The sequence below is a fragment of the Simochromis diagramma genome, unplaced genomic scaffold (genome assembly GCF_900408965.1).
Source record: "Simochromis diagramma unplaced genomic scaffold, fSimDia1.1 OVJJ01000486.1, whole genome shotgun sequence".
NCBI classification, from domain to species: domain Eukaryota; kingdom Metazoa; phylum Chordata; class Actinopteri; order Cichliformes; family Cichlidae; genus Simochromis; species Simochromis diagramma.
In genome coordinates this window covers 3,541,838-3,558,024 of record NW_024387047.1, presented here as the reverse complement: position 1 = coordinate 3,558,024, position 16,187 = coordinate 3,541,838, and the positions used below count along the sequence as shown (strand labels likewise).

Below are 16,187 nucleotides of genomic sequence, written 5' to 3'. Positions count from 1 at the left end.
GGTATTCTGTTGTTTTGGCAGAAGACTTCAGATTAGAGCAGCTGACATTCCCCCCACCCCCCCCACCCCCACCCCCAACGTGGATGGTATAACGTGGACATTTACAACGTTGACATATTTTGCCGTCTCCTATCATTATTGTGCAGGGCCTGCCTCTGCCTCTGCCTCTGCCTGCAGATTTGAGGTGCCAGTGTTCAGGTCGTGCTTCTCTGCACCATCCAGACAACAGTATAATTTCCTGTAGAGGCTTTTTTTTTCCATTTGTTGCACGCTCATCGTCATGCGTCACTGAGACTGGCACAGCTGTTTCAGAGCGATGAGATCGTTGATGTGACCAGATAAGGGTGCATTTATTAACCGTCACACCCTCTGGTTTATATTCCACTTTAAACAACCCCTTTTGCGTATTCTGCTGCTGCACCTACATGAACCGCAAATGCAACAGGTGTGCTTTACACCTGTTGCATTTGCAATGGCTAAGTGAATGCATTTAAATTCAGCTGAGTATTGATACCAAACATCACTATAGTTTTTCTTTCTATGATGCCATCCTTTTGTGACCAAAGATCTATGAGGCCAAGCATGAGACTGACGTTGTTCACTATTATTTATTTTTCTTACCAAATTCCCATGAATGCTAGACACTAAGCAAACAGGAGTAAACAGTGCATTTATGGGATACTCAGTATTTCTGTTAGGACAAGTGTATGAAAAGACCGTTATTTAGATGTCTAGCATTTATACTTGAAAGTATGGGTTTTGGAATCCTTTAGAATCCATCCTTTTGTGTGCATACCAGAAAAACTGGAGCATCAACATGCCTGCTTTTGGAGACTGCAAGTAGTTAAGGTGACCAAGTAGTTGCTGAGAGGTTGAAAGGTTGAACTCTCGATCAGCAACGCAACTGCACAGTTTGCCTCTCTCCGGAAAACTGCCGTCTGCCTCAGACTGACTGCAATCACTGGTCAAAGCTTTGCAAATAATTGCCATCTTGGTTAGACATGCAGACAGATTGGCAACTTGTTGCAATCAACCTGTGTCGTCTGTGACATGGGTCTTTGTAATAGAGGACTTGATTGCCAGCTGACTGCATTCAGGTTATATTCCTTTATAAAAGCAAGGTTTCTGAGCGTCTATGGCTACGTTCACACTGCAGGCGAAAGCGCATCAAATCCGTTTTTCTTTTACCCTATGCAACCCATATCCAATCATGGTATGACAGTGTGAATGGCACAAATCCGATATTTTCAAATCCGATCTGGGTCACTTTCGTATGTGGTGCTGAATCCGATACATATCCGATGTTTTAGAAAGTGACTGCTGTTTGAATGGTCAGGTCGCATTAAATCCGTCTTTTACGTCACTGACACAAGACAGACGCCAATTATCAGCGCCGGAGAAGATGTCGCGAACGCTTCCTGGCTATCCAGTGTAGATGTTAGTGAAACTGTTGGGAAGACAACGTTGGAGAAACTTGAACATTTTATTTGTACTGTATAATCTGCAGATTCTGACGGAAATCTGCAACTATCCTTTGAAGCACCGCTCCTCTAAAACAGCAATAAGGATAATTATTAGGTTATTTACTAGCATAAAGTTGAGCTAATCACCACCTGAGCTTGACTTTGTGGTCTGAATGAACTACGGATGTAGGGGTGCAACGATATTCTTATCGATATTGAACCGTTCGATACAGTGCTTTCGGTTTGGTACGCATATGTATTGAACAATACAAAATTTGTAATTTATTTTATCAACTTTCCTTCTGACGACGCTGTCTGTGTTGAGCGCTCAGTGAATCTGCGTTCGACTACTCCGCCTAGGCTGCACTGTGGAGCGCAGATCCACTGAGCGCTCAACACAGACAGCATCGTCAGAAGGAAGAGCGCAGGGCAAGCTAGCAAGACAGAAGTTAAGCTCTCCTTGCAACATGGCAAATTGAACCTCCCCCACCCTCATTCAGATCTGGCGTTTGGAACTATTTTGGTTTTCATGTGACGTATGACCCTGAAGGTAAGCGCGTCATGGACTAAAGTAAAACAGTATGTTGGATGTGCCACGCAATGCTCAATTACATGGGTGGGAACTAGTGTGTTAGTGCAGTTAGCTCGTTAACGTGTTGGCCGTCTAACCCCATGCACGGGATGATCAGGGGTAGCTCGTTAACGGAGATTTGCCGTGTTGTGGCGTTAAGGTCATTTCAACGAGATTAACCTGAAAGCACTAGTGGGAACACAACGAATATGACTGCACATTTACGCCGACATCATCCTAGTGCAAAGACAAGTGGAAGCAGACAAAAACAACAAGCATGCATGCTACAAACTTTACCCGAGTCATTTAGACAGCCGTTAGCACATGATTCTCCTTATGGGGACCTGATATGTTTAATAATGTGGCGAGCTCAGACAAGGAGGAGACGGAGGTGTCGTTTGGTCTTGCTTCCCGTGAGGTAGCCAGGGAGCACAGCCGTTTATTGACATCTGCATAAGAACACTGCCGCTAGCTAACTGCTGAGCGCGGCAACCGCACAGCAACAACACACAGGGCGCCCTCTGACCCCGGAAGGACACACCGTCACAGCGAGAGGGCGTCACCCGTCACTATGGCAACATAAACAAAACATAACTGTACAAACAGAACCCCGAACAGCCCTGACCCGCTACATAGCCCCCACCTAAGGGGTCAGTCGTCCCCGACGACCCCATTACCCCACACAAAGTCCTGCAAATGTCCAGGTGCCTTCTTTTGGCGCACCGGCCGGTCACGACCGGCGGGGGAAAAGTCACTCGGGTCAGAACATGGGGTGCCACCATCATCCCACTTCTGATACCAATGTGGCGAGCTCAGACAAGGAGGAGACGGAGGTGTCGTTTGGTCTTGCTTCCCCGTGAGCTAGCCAGGGAGCACAGCCGTTTATTGACATCTGCAGAAGAACACTGCCGCTAGCTAACTGCTCAGCGCGGCAACCGCACAGCAACAACAACAACAACACACAGGGCGCCCTCTGACCCCGGAAGGACACACCGTCGCAGCGAGAGGGCGTCACCCGTCACTATGACAACATAAACAAAACATAACTGTACAAACAGAACCCCGAACAGCCCTGACCCGCTACAATATGCTGCTGAGAATATAGCCCAGAAGAAGCGTATAGTGTAGCTTTTATTTTGGAAAGAGACATTTCTCTGTAATAAACTCTCTTTTCCAAAGATGAGTGATTCCTCAATCAGATACAGGGCTCGCAAAATCGCTAGCCCGACATCCCGGGGCTAGCGATTTTTCCAGTCGGGCTACCAAAATCTATCTCTGCCCTGCCCGTCGGGCTATTGTAGGAAGGAAAAATATATGTCAATGCTTTTGCATTCTTTCGGAAATGTAGCTGGGTAATTATGTCATTGGCATCGGTGAGCCACTGTCAATATGTGACATATTGAAATCGCGTTTGAATTTGCACTTGTTTTTTGCTTTCACTTTGCAATCGCGCAAACTGTGTATAGAGAGCGACAGCACTGATTGGTGAGTGATGATAATTTGTGCACCAATTCCTCTGACATCGTCTTATCAATCGTTAGCTTACTATGCAAACATGACAAGTGAAATCTCCCGCAGCAAGCTTAAACATGTGAGAGGTTGATCGCGCAGAGAATCGTTGAGCGTTATGTGTGTGTGTGTAAAAGCAGCAGGATATATATTTTAGTTCTGCTGAGCCAAATAAGACAGGTCAGGGTGAAGAAGTGACAGCCAAAGAAAAGCTTACCACAAAACGGAGAAGTTATGACAAATCAGACTATAAGGCAAAAAGAAAGCGCAGCTTTATGGTTTCATGGACAAAAGAATTTCTGTGGCTGCAATATGACGAGCTATATAACCGGGGCTGCACATAAGTGGTCCGCAGGTGCACATTCGCTGTCAAAATAAAAAACACGCACAAGGGTTAGGGTTAAATTTAAAAACTGTACTTTTGAGTTAAAATATATTTATAATTTTAATAAATGACAAATTAAAAAGGCATTAACATTTTTTTTTGTATCGAAAAAATATCGAACCGTGACACCAAAGTATCGAACCGAACCGTGAATTTTGTGTATCGTTGCACCCCTATACGGATGTGCTCATTCATGGTATCAAGACAGTCTGTTAAACTACACTTTGGGCAAGCATGGCATTTAGAAGCATGCCATCAGGTGCTGCGGCATAAAACACTGAGGTTTGGTGTCAGGATTTGGCAAAATTTGTAATACTTATAATGGAGGATGAAATCATGTGCGAGAGAGACGCTTGCTCCTGTACAGCTGCTCTGTCCTTACTGCTTTGTGGTGTGTGCTACCAGTTAATTGCATGTTAACTGCTCTTTGTGTGGAATTTTCTGTCACAGGTGAAGCACATATTTCAAGTCAAAATGAAAAAAAGGAACAATTGAACAGCTGGAAATCTGCATAAATATGTGCCACCCCTGAAATCTGAAAGGCCATTAACAGACTTTATGAAAAGATATACCCCTTTGTCTGCCATGTTATCGCTACCCCTTCAAATGACTTAAGTCTCATTTTCTGCTGTGCTTATCTTCCACATAGAAGCTCACAGGGGGCCACATTGGATCAATATATTCTCCCTAATTACGGCAGAGAAACCAGCAAAAGCAGCAGCAGTTCCACCCTTACAGTACACACACACACACGCAGAAAACATGCTGGGCCAGGTTGCACTGTTCTTGCATGCTGATGAGACTAATGTGCTTTTCCAAAAACAATAAAGAGGTAAGGTCATATGGCATAGGTCACTGGTTGAGGCGGGATATAAAATAACTTGCGAGAGTTTCGTTTCTCGCGTCTGTTATGAAAATGCCTCTCACCTTTAACCCTTTGGCTTTTCGGATATATCGCTGCTAATCAGCCAGGCGGCAGCAGCAGCAATGGCATTCTGGGAGCTGGTGTTGTCTTGGCTGACAACAGAAGTGGACATGCAGCTAGTCAGCCAGCCAAACATCTAGCCAGCCACAGGGCAGAATTGCTGTCTACACTGGCCTAATAGAGGAAAAAAAAAAAGCACTTAATGTGTTTGTCTAGACTGTCCAGCACTGTGCAAATGAGTCGCTGTCCAGTTTAGTTAAATGCAGTTCACAAATACAGCGACCCAATTGAAAGCCAGTGACAGAAACTCAAACAGAGGCAGAGAGAGAGAGAGAGACAGAAAGAGGCTGTTTACACGGCATGCCCTCATTTCTACCAAGCTGTCTCGGGTTCAGAGAGGGTCGCACTGATGACTAGGGAACAGCTGGTAAAAAGGGATGGGGAGGTGGGGACATTTGACCAGGACAGTTTCAGATCAGATGCCATGTTATGATGTGAACAGCTCAGTTTTTTTTAAGCTCAAATACTGTTTGGATGCGACTATGTGCACCAACAGTGTCCTAGTACATGAATCATTTATGTCAGATGGCCCCTATCGCATGCGAGAGGACAAGCGAGACCTGTTTCATTTTAATCATTTGTGAGTAATCGTGGACTTGCACGTCAGATGTACTCAAGTCTGCATAATACTTCTAGAAAAAAAAGAACTGATTCCCATTCAAGCGCTCATATCTCACTAATTGTTTGAGAAAATGTGTGCCAAAATCATCAACTTGAAAATAAAACCAAAATGCGTCTGCGTCGTTATCTTTTATAAAGACAGCTTGTCAGCAAGGACAGTTTCATATTTCAAGCGAGCGAGTTTACCCGTGTGTAAAACTCTGAGCACCGTTTTGGCTGCCAGTTAATCAGTAACTGCATATAAACGTCATCAAAACAGTGAGACCACCAAATATCCCATTAGCTTTCTTAGCACACAACGGACGTGCGCACACATTAAGTGCAAGAATCCTTTCTGCTGCCAGAAGCACTATTATAATCTTTCATACACTGTGGTTGAGGAGCATACATAATTTGAATAACAATAGGTTAAAGCAATGCAATTTGTATACAGGCTAAAGGAGGGGCACACTGCATTAAAAACAGAGTGTCCGATACAGAGCGCCACACATTAAAAAGGAAAAAAAGTGCCAAGTATTGGCTTACTGTATAAACGCCAGAGCAAAACTGTTGATGTCTGAGATAAATGGTGGTCTGTGAGCTCTGAACTCATTAGTCAGGAAGAAAACAATCTGCATTACATGTCAGCTTATTGGCAAGCAGCAATCTGCTTTCACACCAAAGCAAGTCAGCAAACACAGAGAGTTTAAATCAGAACAGAAGCAACAGAAAGAAAGTCTGCAGTGATGCACACACAGACACACACACAAACAGCAAACCTCATGTGTTAAAGTAACCGTGCCCGACATCAAATTTAAGTTAATGCTTTCAAATGGAACACGAGTGCATTTATTAAATATTAAGTTAAGCCAAACTCGACTGTAAGTGCAGTAAGTTCACAGAGTGTAGCACAAACCCGAGCCTCAGCGTAGCTGGTTAAGCCAGCCGCCCGTGAGGAAGCTGCATGGTTGCCTCTCCTCAGAATGAGGCGGATTAGAGTTGGTCTGCCAGCTGCCATGTTTGGAACAAGCGTAAGTGAGGTGAAGGGTGAAAGGTAGACGATGCGTAGTGAGCTGCAAATAATTAGCATTTACTCAAAGAATTAGCCTAAGCTGTATAATTACGGCGAAGCACAAACACACATTAAGCAGGTTATGTGCAGCCTACTGCATGCTCGTAGAATCATATTTTATATTCTTTATATACTATGATAAGATGCCACCTGTGCAACAAGTCCAGTCATGAAAAATCCTCGCTACTAAATATTCAGCAGGCAACTGTTAGTGGTATTATAACAAAGTGAAAGCACAGGGAACAACAGCAACTCAGCCATGAAGTGGTTGACCACGTAATACCACAGAGTGGGGTCAGTGGATGGTGAGGCACGCAGCGTGCAGATGTCGCCAACTTTCTGCAGAATCAATTGCCACAGACCTTCAAACTTGATGTGGCCTTCAGATTAGCTCAAGAACAGTGCATGGAGAGTTTCATGGAATGGGTTTCCATGTCCAAGCGGCTGCATCCGATGGATAAGTCTGAGTTTGGCGGTTGCCAGGAAAACGGTACTTGTCTGAGTACACTGTGCCAAATGTAAAGTTTGGTGGAAGGGGGTTTATTGCATGGGTTTGTTTTTCAGGCCCCTTAGTTCCAGTGAAAAGAACCCTTAATGCTTGATGAATTAGAGCGGAGACGGTGGCCTTTTCGTCCAACATCACTGTCTGACCTCACAAATACACTTCTGGAAGAATGGTAAAAAAAAATCCTATAAACACGCTCCTAAATCTTGTGGAAAGCCTTCCCAGAAGAGTTAAAGCTGTTATAACTGGAAAGGGTGGGCCAACATCATATTAAACCCTACGGATTAAGAATGGGATGTCACTTCAGTTTATATGTCCGTGAAGGCAGACAAGCAAATACTTTGGCAATATAGTGTATGTCAGTCTCTGTATGTGTCTCAAGTGGCCAATTGTGATGAGATCTTATCCTGTTAAATAGCAAATGCATTATTTTCTTTTGCCGACCCCAAATCCCAATGTGCAGGACAACAACAGCACTACAGGCACAGCTCAGCAGGCTTCTTGTCCTGTCACCTAGAGTTATCACGAGTCAACACAAACCATGATTAACAGGGCTTAATTTTTAGCTGCGCAATCGGCCATGAGATTCATGTAAAACAAATGACTAATAATAGTTGTCCGTACTGAACCTGTTATAGCGATCAACAAAACGTGTTGTTGTTTTTCCACAGCAAGAAGCACATCAGTTGAGTGGGTGATCCTTTTGTGTGGTCAAGGACTCATTCGCATGCAAACTGCTAGAAGAATTGGCCATATGTTGCCCAAACTTCCTCCGAATGTGGTCTGAGCTCAGCGTGTCCTCTGTGTGTCATTGGCGCATTGGTACTTAGAGTCTGCTTGTGATCAGATCACCAAGGAAACAAGTTAGTTAACAAATTAGTGCCAGTTATGAAAGGGACCTTAAGGACACTAATTAACACATTGTATATCATTTAAGCTTAAATACTTGATAACCACATTTTAGCTGTGTCTGACCAGAAAAGTGTTTTTCTTCTCCTTTAACTCCCAACAAGAATGTCAACATAGCCTAATTGAAAACCACAGTTAAGGCACTTGAGATATTTAGTTCATGGCTATTGTACGTATTAAAAAGTGTATATTGTCAAGTGGCCTGTTTTCTCAAAACAAACCTTTTTTTCAATCCACTGTCATCTAACACGCCATCACAAGGCATCGCCACCCTTTCCCTCTGTAGATATCATAGCCTATCATCCCTCTTCCCCTCCCACAACAATGCCTATCAACAGAAAATATCAACATAGTGCTGTGAGACATGGTTGCATATCTAAACAGGTCATCATCGTTACCACTGTAAATCCCTTCATCACCTAAAACACACACAGCAAAGCTCCTTTAGCATGAACACGTCTCGGAGATAGAAAAGTCCAGGGTGTGAGGATAAAGTCGAGGGAAGCAGGAGCTGGGTCTCGCTTGTGGGCGAACAATGAAAGCTGGCTTGTTGTCTCATTATGTCTGCCTTGAGCACAGATGTGGACAAAGGACTAATGAGGACACATAACTTATGTACTGCTGGAAAAAAACAAAAAAACAAAACAGACTGAGAAAATGAGACCCGAACAAGAAAACAGTGTTTCTGAACTACAGAGGATCTGAAAGTTGCCGGGAGGTTATTTTCAATTAGCAACACGTATCCAGCACAACTTACGCTCTGTGTGCATTAGCCATTATTGCCAAAGACGAAAACACCAAATGTGGATTGAATTTGAATAAACAACTCCCTTTTGATGATGTTTTCTAGAACACAGCCAGTTGGCATCTTTAAGATGAAGCAGAAGGGCAGAAGGATTTCTGAATGTATCGCTCCTATTCCCTCCTTTTAACTTCATCCTTTATTTCCTTTAAGAGACAACGATCGTGATCCAGGTGGCAGTACACATTTCTGAATGAATCTTATGAATCAAAGCTGATGCAATGATCTGATCTAATATTTGAGAAATGCAGCCGGATTATTCCAACTAGGATAAGGATAAGACAATGAATGGATGGATTCTTAGGGACATTGTGCCCTACAGATATTTTCTTCCTCTCTATAGGAGACAGGACCTGGTGGTCAGCACCAGATGTCAGCAGTAATGTCACAGCAGTATCGGGCTTGCAGAAGGCTCAGCCTGTGAGAGTTAATTTATCTAGATGGGATCCTGTCTTGGCTGGTTTGGTTCAAGGTGGAGGCGCAGCAGCCAAGTGAATCATGGTTTGTTTGGTCATTTTGAAAGTATCTATGTAAGTGTCCTAAAACAGGAGGTACTCAGGCTAGAATGACACAATAAATCTCAGTCTATGGTCCATTACAGTTCAGACACAGCATTAAAGGAGTTGGAATGGAGGTGGGTTGCAAAGTAGTCTGCAGATGCAGCAGAAACTGTAAGCAGGCTAATGCTAAAACAGCTTTACCATTTTGAATGTGTATAAGGAGATCAGCTGAGCTACAGGCTGGTGACATGGGCTGGCACTGAGATCAGCTAATCTGCCAACCACTGACTAAGGATATTTAAAATATTTCAGCGCACTTTGTCACGGTACCAGACTTTACTCTGGTATGTAAATTTGATTGAACATTTACCACCACAACATTTTAGAGAAAAAATCCTCTTTACTGTGGGACGTTTAGTTACCTTATTTTCTTTTAGAGATTATGTATCAGAATTTCAGGACCAGGACCACACCTCCAAACACGCTCCTTCCAGCTGTCATCTATATAGGTTCCCCTAGTTCTGCAAGCTGATCATTCTCGTTTACGTGCCCCACCCTCCCTCCCTTCTTCTTCTCCATTCTTCAACTTCTTCACTTCTACTTAGTACGTGGGGATCTGCCAAGCCTGGGAGCCATCGCCAGTCCTCTTCGAGGCCATCCCCAAACCGCAGCTCAATTCATGTCAAAGCATTCACTTTTACCTACTAAAACGCTGTCAAACTTAAATGAGGATGTGGGCCCAGCTAGTGAATTAAAAATACAAGTTCATAAACGCAACATGCCATCATCAGAGATTAAAGCAGTGTTTCTAGGCTTTTACTGTTTACTCGTGACCCTGTGTGTAAAAGCAGTTTATAGTTTCCTTACAACTCATGACCTTTGTTACTCCACTGTGGGAAACACTGATCTAAAATGCCAAATTCTGTATAACAGAAAATAGTTGAAACTTGCTTTCCCTCAGTCGGCTGCTGTCACAGTGATGTATTAACAGTTTAACGGTGCCTCAGTCTTGGACCCATGGTTTTGAGTTTTTGTGGGATGGTGATTCCTTTTGGATTTGAGAATCACTTGTGTTTGAATTTTGTTCCCTTTTTATGTAACATAGCTTGTATTGTGTAGATTTTGCCTACACAATACAAGATCATTTATATCTTCCAGCAGTCTCTTGTGTATCTTGGTTAAACAGTATTTAGTCAGTTGCCTTTCGTGTTCTGTCCCACTCTTGTCTCGCTTCTATGACTTTATCCTTTAGCATCTCCTCTGTCCAGTTGGTCTGGGTTCTCCCGTTCCCTTCTGTCTTTTTTCCTGTTTTATTTTGTTAGCGGTTGTTCTCTGTGTCTTAGGTTAAGTTTGAACTTTTATCTCATTATGTTAGTTCATGGTATTCCTGGTACCCAGATTCTCTGCTTCTGACCTGCCAATGTATCAAACTTTTTTTTAGCAATATGAGTTACTGACATTAAAGCTGGATGGCTTTCCATCCAGATCCATGATCTGCCTACAACACGGACAATCTGTCAAATCTTTCATTGGTCAACTTCTTTTGCTTCTCATTCTTAAAAAGCTGTTAATATCACCCACCGATACTGTTTGGGCTTTAGTTGTAAATTCTGCACTTGTTGGATTGTATTGTAACTAAAGGATCTAAATAGTCAGCCTACCATGACTCTTTCATCTGTCATCACCTTCTCATTAAAGCCATCATCTGCAAACACTAAACAGTACTACAAACTTACCCTTACACTGTATGTGACTCTGCCGTGTTTAACCAACAGGTCTCCTGTTTCACTTGAGGATAAAACAGAGGATCCACCACTCTATAGGAATCCACTTCCCTTGACATATTCGTTATATTGTTTACAGTGCATGGGGATATATCTCTAAACAGCTCTTCCCTTATTGGACCTCGGCCTTGGGCCCTTTGTTATGATTGGATACTTACAAAAGCCAGCCACCCACACCATGTCTCTCTTTCATTCTAAAGGTCTGCTCCTGCATATTAAACAGTCTGGACCGCTGCAGCAGTAAAATGCATGAACTCCTTCATCGACATTATCTCCTCAGGAAATACATGCATAAATAAATGAATCCTGCTACCTCCGAGACAGCACACCATACTCAGCGTGGTTACAGAAGAGGGGTGTGTCTGGTAGAAGGGGTTAAAAGGTTGCTGGGAATGTGGGGTTGAGGCTTGTCACTGTGATGAAGACTGATGATGAGGCTGCATTGCTGTAAACGAGTGAGTCAGCCCTCCCTTCAGTCAGATAGACACAGGCTTGCAGGAGGCAGATGGGGGAGGGGAAGGGGGGGTGCAAGAGGAGGAGGCGGGACAGAAGGAGGGAGACAGAGAAATGCATGGGAACTGTCCCCGGTGCTGAAATCTGTAACGGCTGCATTGTAACAGCTTCATGTTCAGCTCAGTGCAGGAAAGAGAGAAAGAAAAAAAATCCAAAATAGAGGGAGACTGTCTTTTTTATACCTGACCCACATCTGAAACAACTTGTATCACTAGTTGGAATGTAACAGGTCAGCGCCACCTGCCTTCCAATGTCAAAAAAGGAGAAAAAGTAAGGCATTTGTTACACCTACACCAAATTTTCAAAATCCATTGCAAGGAGGAGTGTAATATTTGCCCAAACAAAAGCTCAGAGGCTCTTGCAGTTGAGGTTTTCCACACAGATCCTGTCCAAAAGTCATGTCTTTGGCATTCTGATCACAAAGCCAGGGGAGGATATTCTCTACCGTGTAATTCCTTCTGAGCCAAGTCAAAAAGATTCTCATTAGAGTGCTTTTTATATTCCAAACATCAGTGCCCAGGGACAATTGTATTAGGCTGCCATGCTATTTGTAGACTAATCATCTCCACACACAGACACAGTAAGAACTCAATGGAAAAGAAAAAGTCAAGATCAACAGGAATGGGATATTTCAATGTCCAACATCCACCCACCCTGCATGTTCTTTGCTAACCCTGACAGACACTTCACTGCACACTGCAGACAGTTGATATAAAAGCATTTCGGGGTCAGATGTAAGGGAGGTGATACAGCTATGCAAGACACCAGCATGATGGCTAAGCCATGACTTGACACCCAGAGAATAAAAAACACATCACGGTCACCTTGTTTAACTTCACCCACAGCAGCTGAAATGTGGAACTCTGCTCAACTTGTTACTCTGATTTTGCTTTAGAACACCAAAAGCAAGAGCTGAGCTTAAGCTGGTCGCTGTGCTTTTACTGCATTAGTCACAAACGGTGGTTTCACCGATGGAGCCCCCCCTTGTGAATACTGTAAATTAAAAATGGTCAACTTGCAGTCGGGCTGTAATTGGCAATTCCCCTCAGATTGACATGCAAAAGATTATGCAACAGGTTTAGTACTTGCAGAAGCCACCCTGGGCTATAAATATCCCTGTTGCAATAGTACAGTATTTTAGATGAGACCATCAGGAGAATGATGTCACAAGTCCGTAAATAAAAGGTCCTTCTTTCTTGGGCACTGCAGAGAGCAGGCGGGTGTGGTGACTGCATTATTAGACGCGCAATCCCCGGCGCGAAAGCTCACATTAGACCACGATGTGGACATTCCCGTCACGGCTTTCTACCATCGCTATGACTACCTGCTACTTATCGTACGTGTCTTGAAGTTCAAATCATTCATCTGCAGCCGGGAAATTTGAGCAAAATAAAAATAATAATAAAAATGCCGATCTAGCGTTTATTCTGACAGTCACAAGGTGCCCACTGACGGTGCGCCTGCCCGAGCCTCGCGTTTGATAGAGAATACATGTGCAATGACAATCTGACATCTGCTCTCCATCTGACAACAGCTCAGTGTTCTCCACAGACACCCCACTCCCCCCTCGAGCAACACCCCCATCCCTTCTCCACCACCACCACCCCATGCCGTTTTTATGTGCCGCTTTCCCCCTCGTGCCCCACTCTTTTCCCCCCCATTCCTATGCGGCTGTTTTTTCTTCTTCTTCTTCCTTTTTTCTCCTCCATCCTCGATCCAGCTCATTTCCACACTCGGAACAACAACCAAATTGAACAGCGGCTTCATAAAATATGCAGATAAAAGGAAAGACAAAAAAAGAAGCAACTCGGAAAAGCACCGACATCTCAAGCACAACACTTTTCATGCTCTGCCGAGGACTGACCTCCCAGTCTAACGAATGCCACTCTTCGGTAAACATCCGGAGGATTTCTTTTCATCCAAAAAAGCGGACCAGGCGCAGCAGCTCTATGGAGCGACTGGGCGATGCGATGCCATTGCGCTTTTGGTATTATCCTCATGAAATCAATTCGAACAGAGGGACGTCGTCGGAAGAAGGCATCTCGTCGGCGTCTAGACCAACTTGAGCGACACAGATGAACGATCCTACGCTTTGCAGTCCAACATTTCTTTTCTTTTTTTTCTTTCTTTTTTTTCTCTCTGCGATGGTTGCAACCAATTAGCACACCACTTGCGCTCGGAGGCGAATAGCTCCTGACAAGGCGCTCCTTCTCTTGAGCATCGCTTCTATTTCAGCTGCTGTGCTGCTTTTTGGAAAAAAGGTGGCAGACTATACAACACCCGCAACTTTCCAGGATACGGGGTGGGGGGGGAGAATTTTTCTTTTCTTTTTTTCTTTTCTTTTTTCTTTTTCTTTTCTTTTCCTTTTTTTTCCTTTTTTTTTTTTTTTTTTTTAGCATAGCGCATACTCCAAAGCCAATAAATCCCCGTAACGCATTTGACAAATCCTTTTCCCTCTGCTGAAGAGGAGCAACAATAAAAGGAAGCGTTTAAAGGTCCCTTCTTAAAACACGTGACTCCAGCCTATTCCACGGTGAAAACAGATGCATTTGATCCATAACAGGCCTTAAGCAGTGGAGGAAGCATTTATGTAGTGGTTGGGGGGGGGGGGGGTCATGGTAAAAAAAGAAAAAAAAGAAAAATGAATGACACCGGTACCACACAGGAGACTACTCACCATTAGCACAGCAAAGTTATTATGGTGGGTGCAATGAATGGTGGTCGTGTTGCCCCCGGAGCCTGTTATGTGGCAGCCCTCTGCCCTCCAGCCACCGTGTCCATCCAGCAGGTCAAAATCCCAATAGGCTGCGGTGGGGTCTACACCCAGCGCGAAGTGCCTCAGAGCAATAGTAACAGAGTGCACGGCGCTCCCGAGGCTGCACCCATCTGCAAGGAAAGCAACACATTCAGTAAAGGAAATCATGTGGAAAGTCTGTAAGTGCTGTGGCACAAAAAAAGCATGGGCATGAGAGGACGAACCCCCCCCCCCCCCCCCCCCCGGCCGCTATACACACACACACACATGCACACAGGCTAGACAAGTGTCAGACAGCTGACTGCAGGTGATAGACTGGTGTGTGAAGTGTTGCAGTTAACTTTCATTTCAAATCGAACCAAAAAATAATAATATTTTTGCTAAAACATGGTGTGTTTTCGGACATGATGCAGCAGCGGAGTGTGCAGGGTGATCTGAAGCACGCGCTGCTCTCTTTAATCAGAGTAAATGAAACCGCAACAGAGTTCTTTCATTTATTCCGGGAATACGCACGGGAGCGGTGTGTCAACATGTTGCGCAGAGCAAACTGATGGACTACGGCTATGTCCGCGTGTGTGTGCGTGTGTAAAGCATGTCCGTGTCGGCAAATACAGCACGGCGTTGACATCACAGGCATGATGATAAAAATGGATTTCCTCTTACCTAATTTGGTGAAAGCAACTGGTGTTGAAACGCTCCTACGCTTCCCGTCGTCTGCGAGATTTGACGAATTGCCGGTGCAAGGGAAGAGTTTCCCATTGCGAAACACAATAAACTGCAGCTTGCAAGTGGAGTTATCAACAGATTGCAACGGCGAGGAAGAGATAGGCGTACCAGCCAGCGGTAAATGGATTGAGGCGACTGCCACTGAGTTCTGCGGATGGAACAAAAAAGAAAGAGAGAGAGAAGAAAATAAAAATTAAATAATGTGTCGGTGATGCGCTGTGGGAAAAAAACTCTGTTAAAAAAAAGAAAGAAGAAGAAAAAAACTGAAAAAAAAAATCCTTTCCTCTCCGGGAGTGGAGGCGACCATAGACCAAAAGTGACCAAGGGAATGAGAATCACGTTTGAAGCGCTCTAGTGCGCCTATTTGGTCAAGCTCCCTGCCGCAGAGGTGGAAATGGTTCTTACCATTTCAGCTTGAGGGCACATCAACACTGCAGCTTGATTTAAAGAGACAACCGGTCTGACTTTATCTTCTTTTTAGCAACTGTAAACACCAAAGAACACAAATAACATCCCTGGCAAGATTTCTTTTTTTGGGGGGGGGGGGGCACAGCTTGGGAATGCCAAAGTGAAGACTCTCGCCATCTTTAAGCAGAAGTAAATCCAAACTGTAATGTAAACCTGCCTGTAGAATAAAAAAAAAATCCCCACCAGAGTTGCATTCAAGATCCACACTCCCTCTGATTTGTTATGACCTGAAGCAGATCATTTTATATTCTGACCAAATAACTAAGTAGCCCATACTGTCCAAGAAAGTCTGAGCTACAATCAAGATCCAGCAGCCCCACAAGAGCGGCATGATTACAGCTTCGGGAACTTTGGCAAAGCTCACGATTTAGTAACTTGACATCCTGGTGGACAGAAATGTTGCTCAAGGGTGTGTGGACCAGTGAGTGACTGCATTTAGGACAGGACAGGCAGCACTTAGGCTGCCAAAGAGCAAGTTTAATCAGAAAAAAAGGCTTCCAAAGTGCCACTGTCAGCATGTGTGGCCACACACACTTAACTCTGCGCAACTGATATATCTGCATCAGCTCATGAATTCCACATGCCATGCACAAATACAGCGGAGGGAAGTGTGGCGTGCTTGGAAAGTTAAGCAAATGCG

At 44.1% G+C, this 16,187-nt stretch overlaps 1 protein-coding gene across 2 annotated transcripts in view; it reads right to left on the bottom strand.

Annotated features, from left to right (window-relative positions):
* The window catches only part of LOC120741650 (adhesion G protein-coupled receptor A3), a 174,752-nt gene that overhangs the window by 40,764 nt on the left and 117,801 nt on the right, over positions 1 to 16,187 (bottom strand). For both annotated transcript variants that reach the window (XM_040044624.1, XM_040044625.1), the window contains exons 13-14: positions 15,017 to 15,227; positions 14,276 to 14,484 (exon numbers count right to left, since the gene is read on the bottom strand). In XM_040044624.1, the coding sequence (XP_039900558.1) occupies positions 14,276 to 14,484; positions 15,017 to 15,227 (420 nt within the window). The remainder of the gene's footprint in view (positions 1 to 14,275; positions 14,485 to 15,016; positions 15,228 to 16,187) is intronic.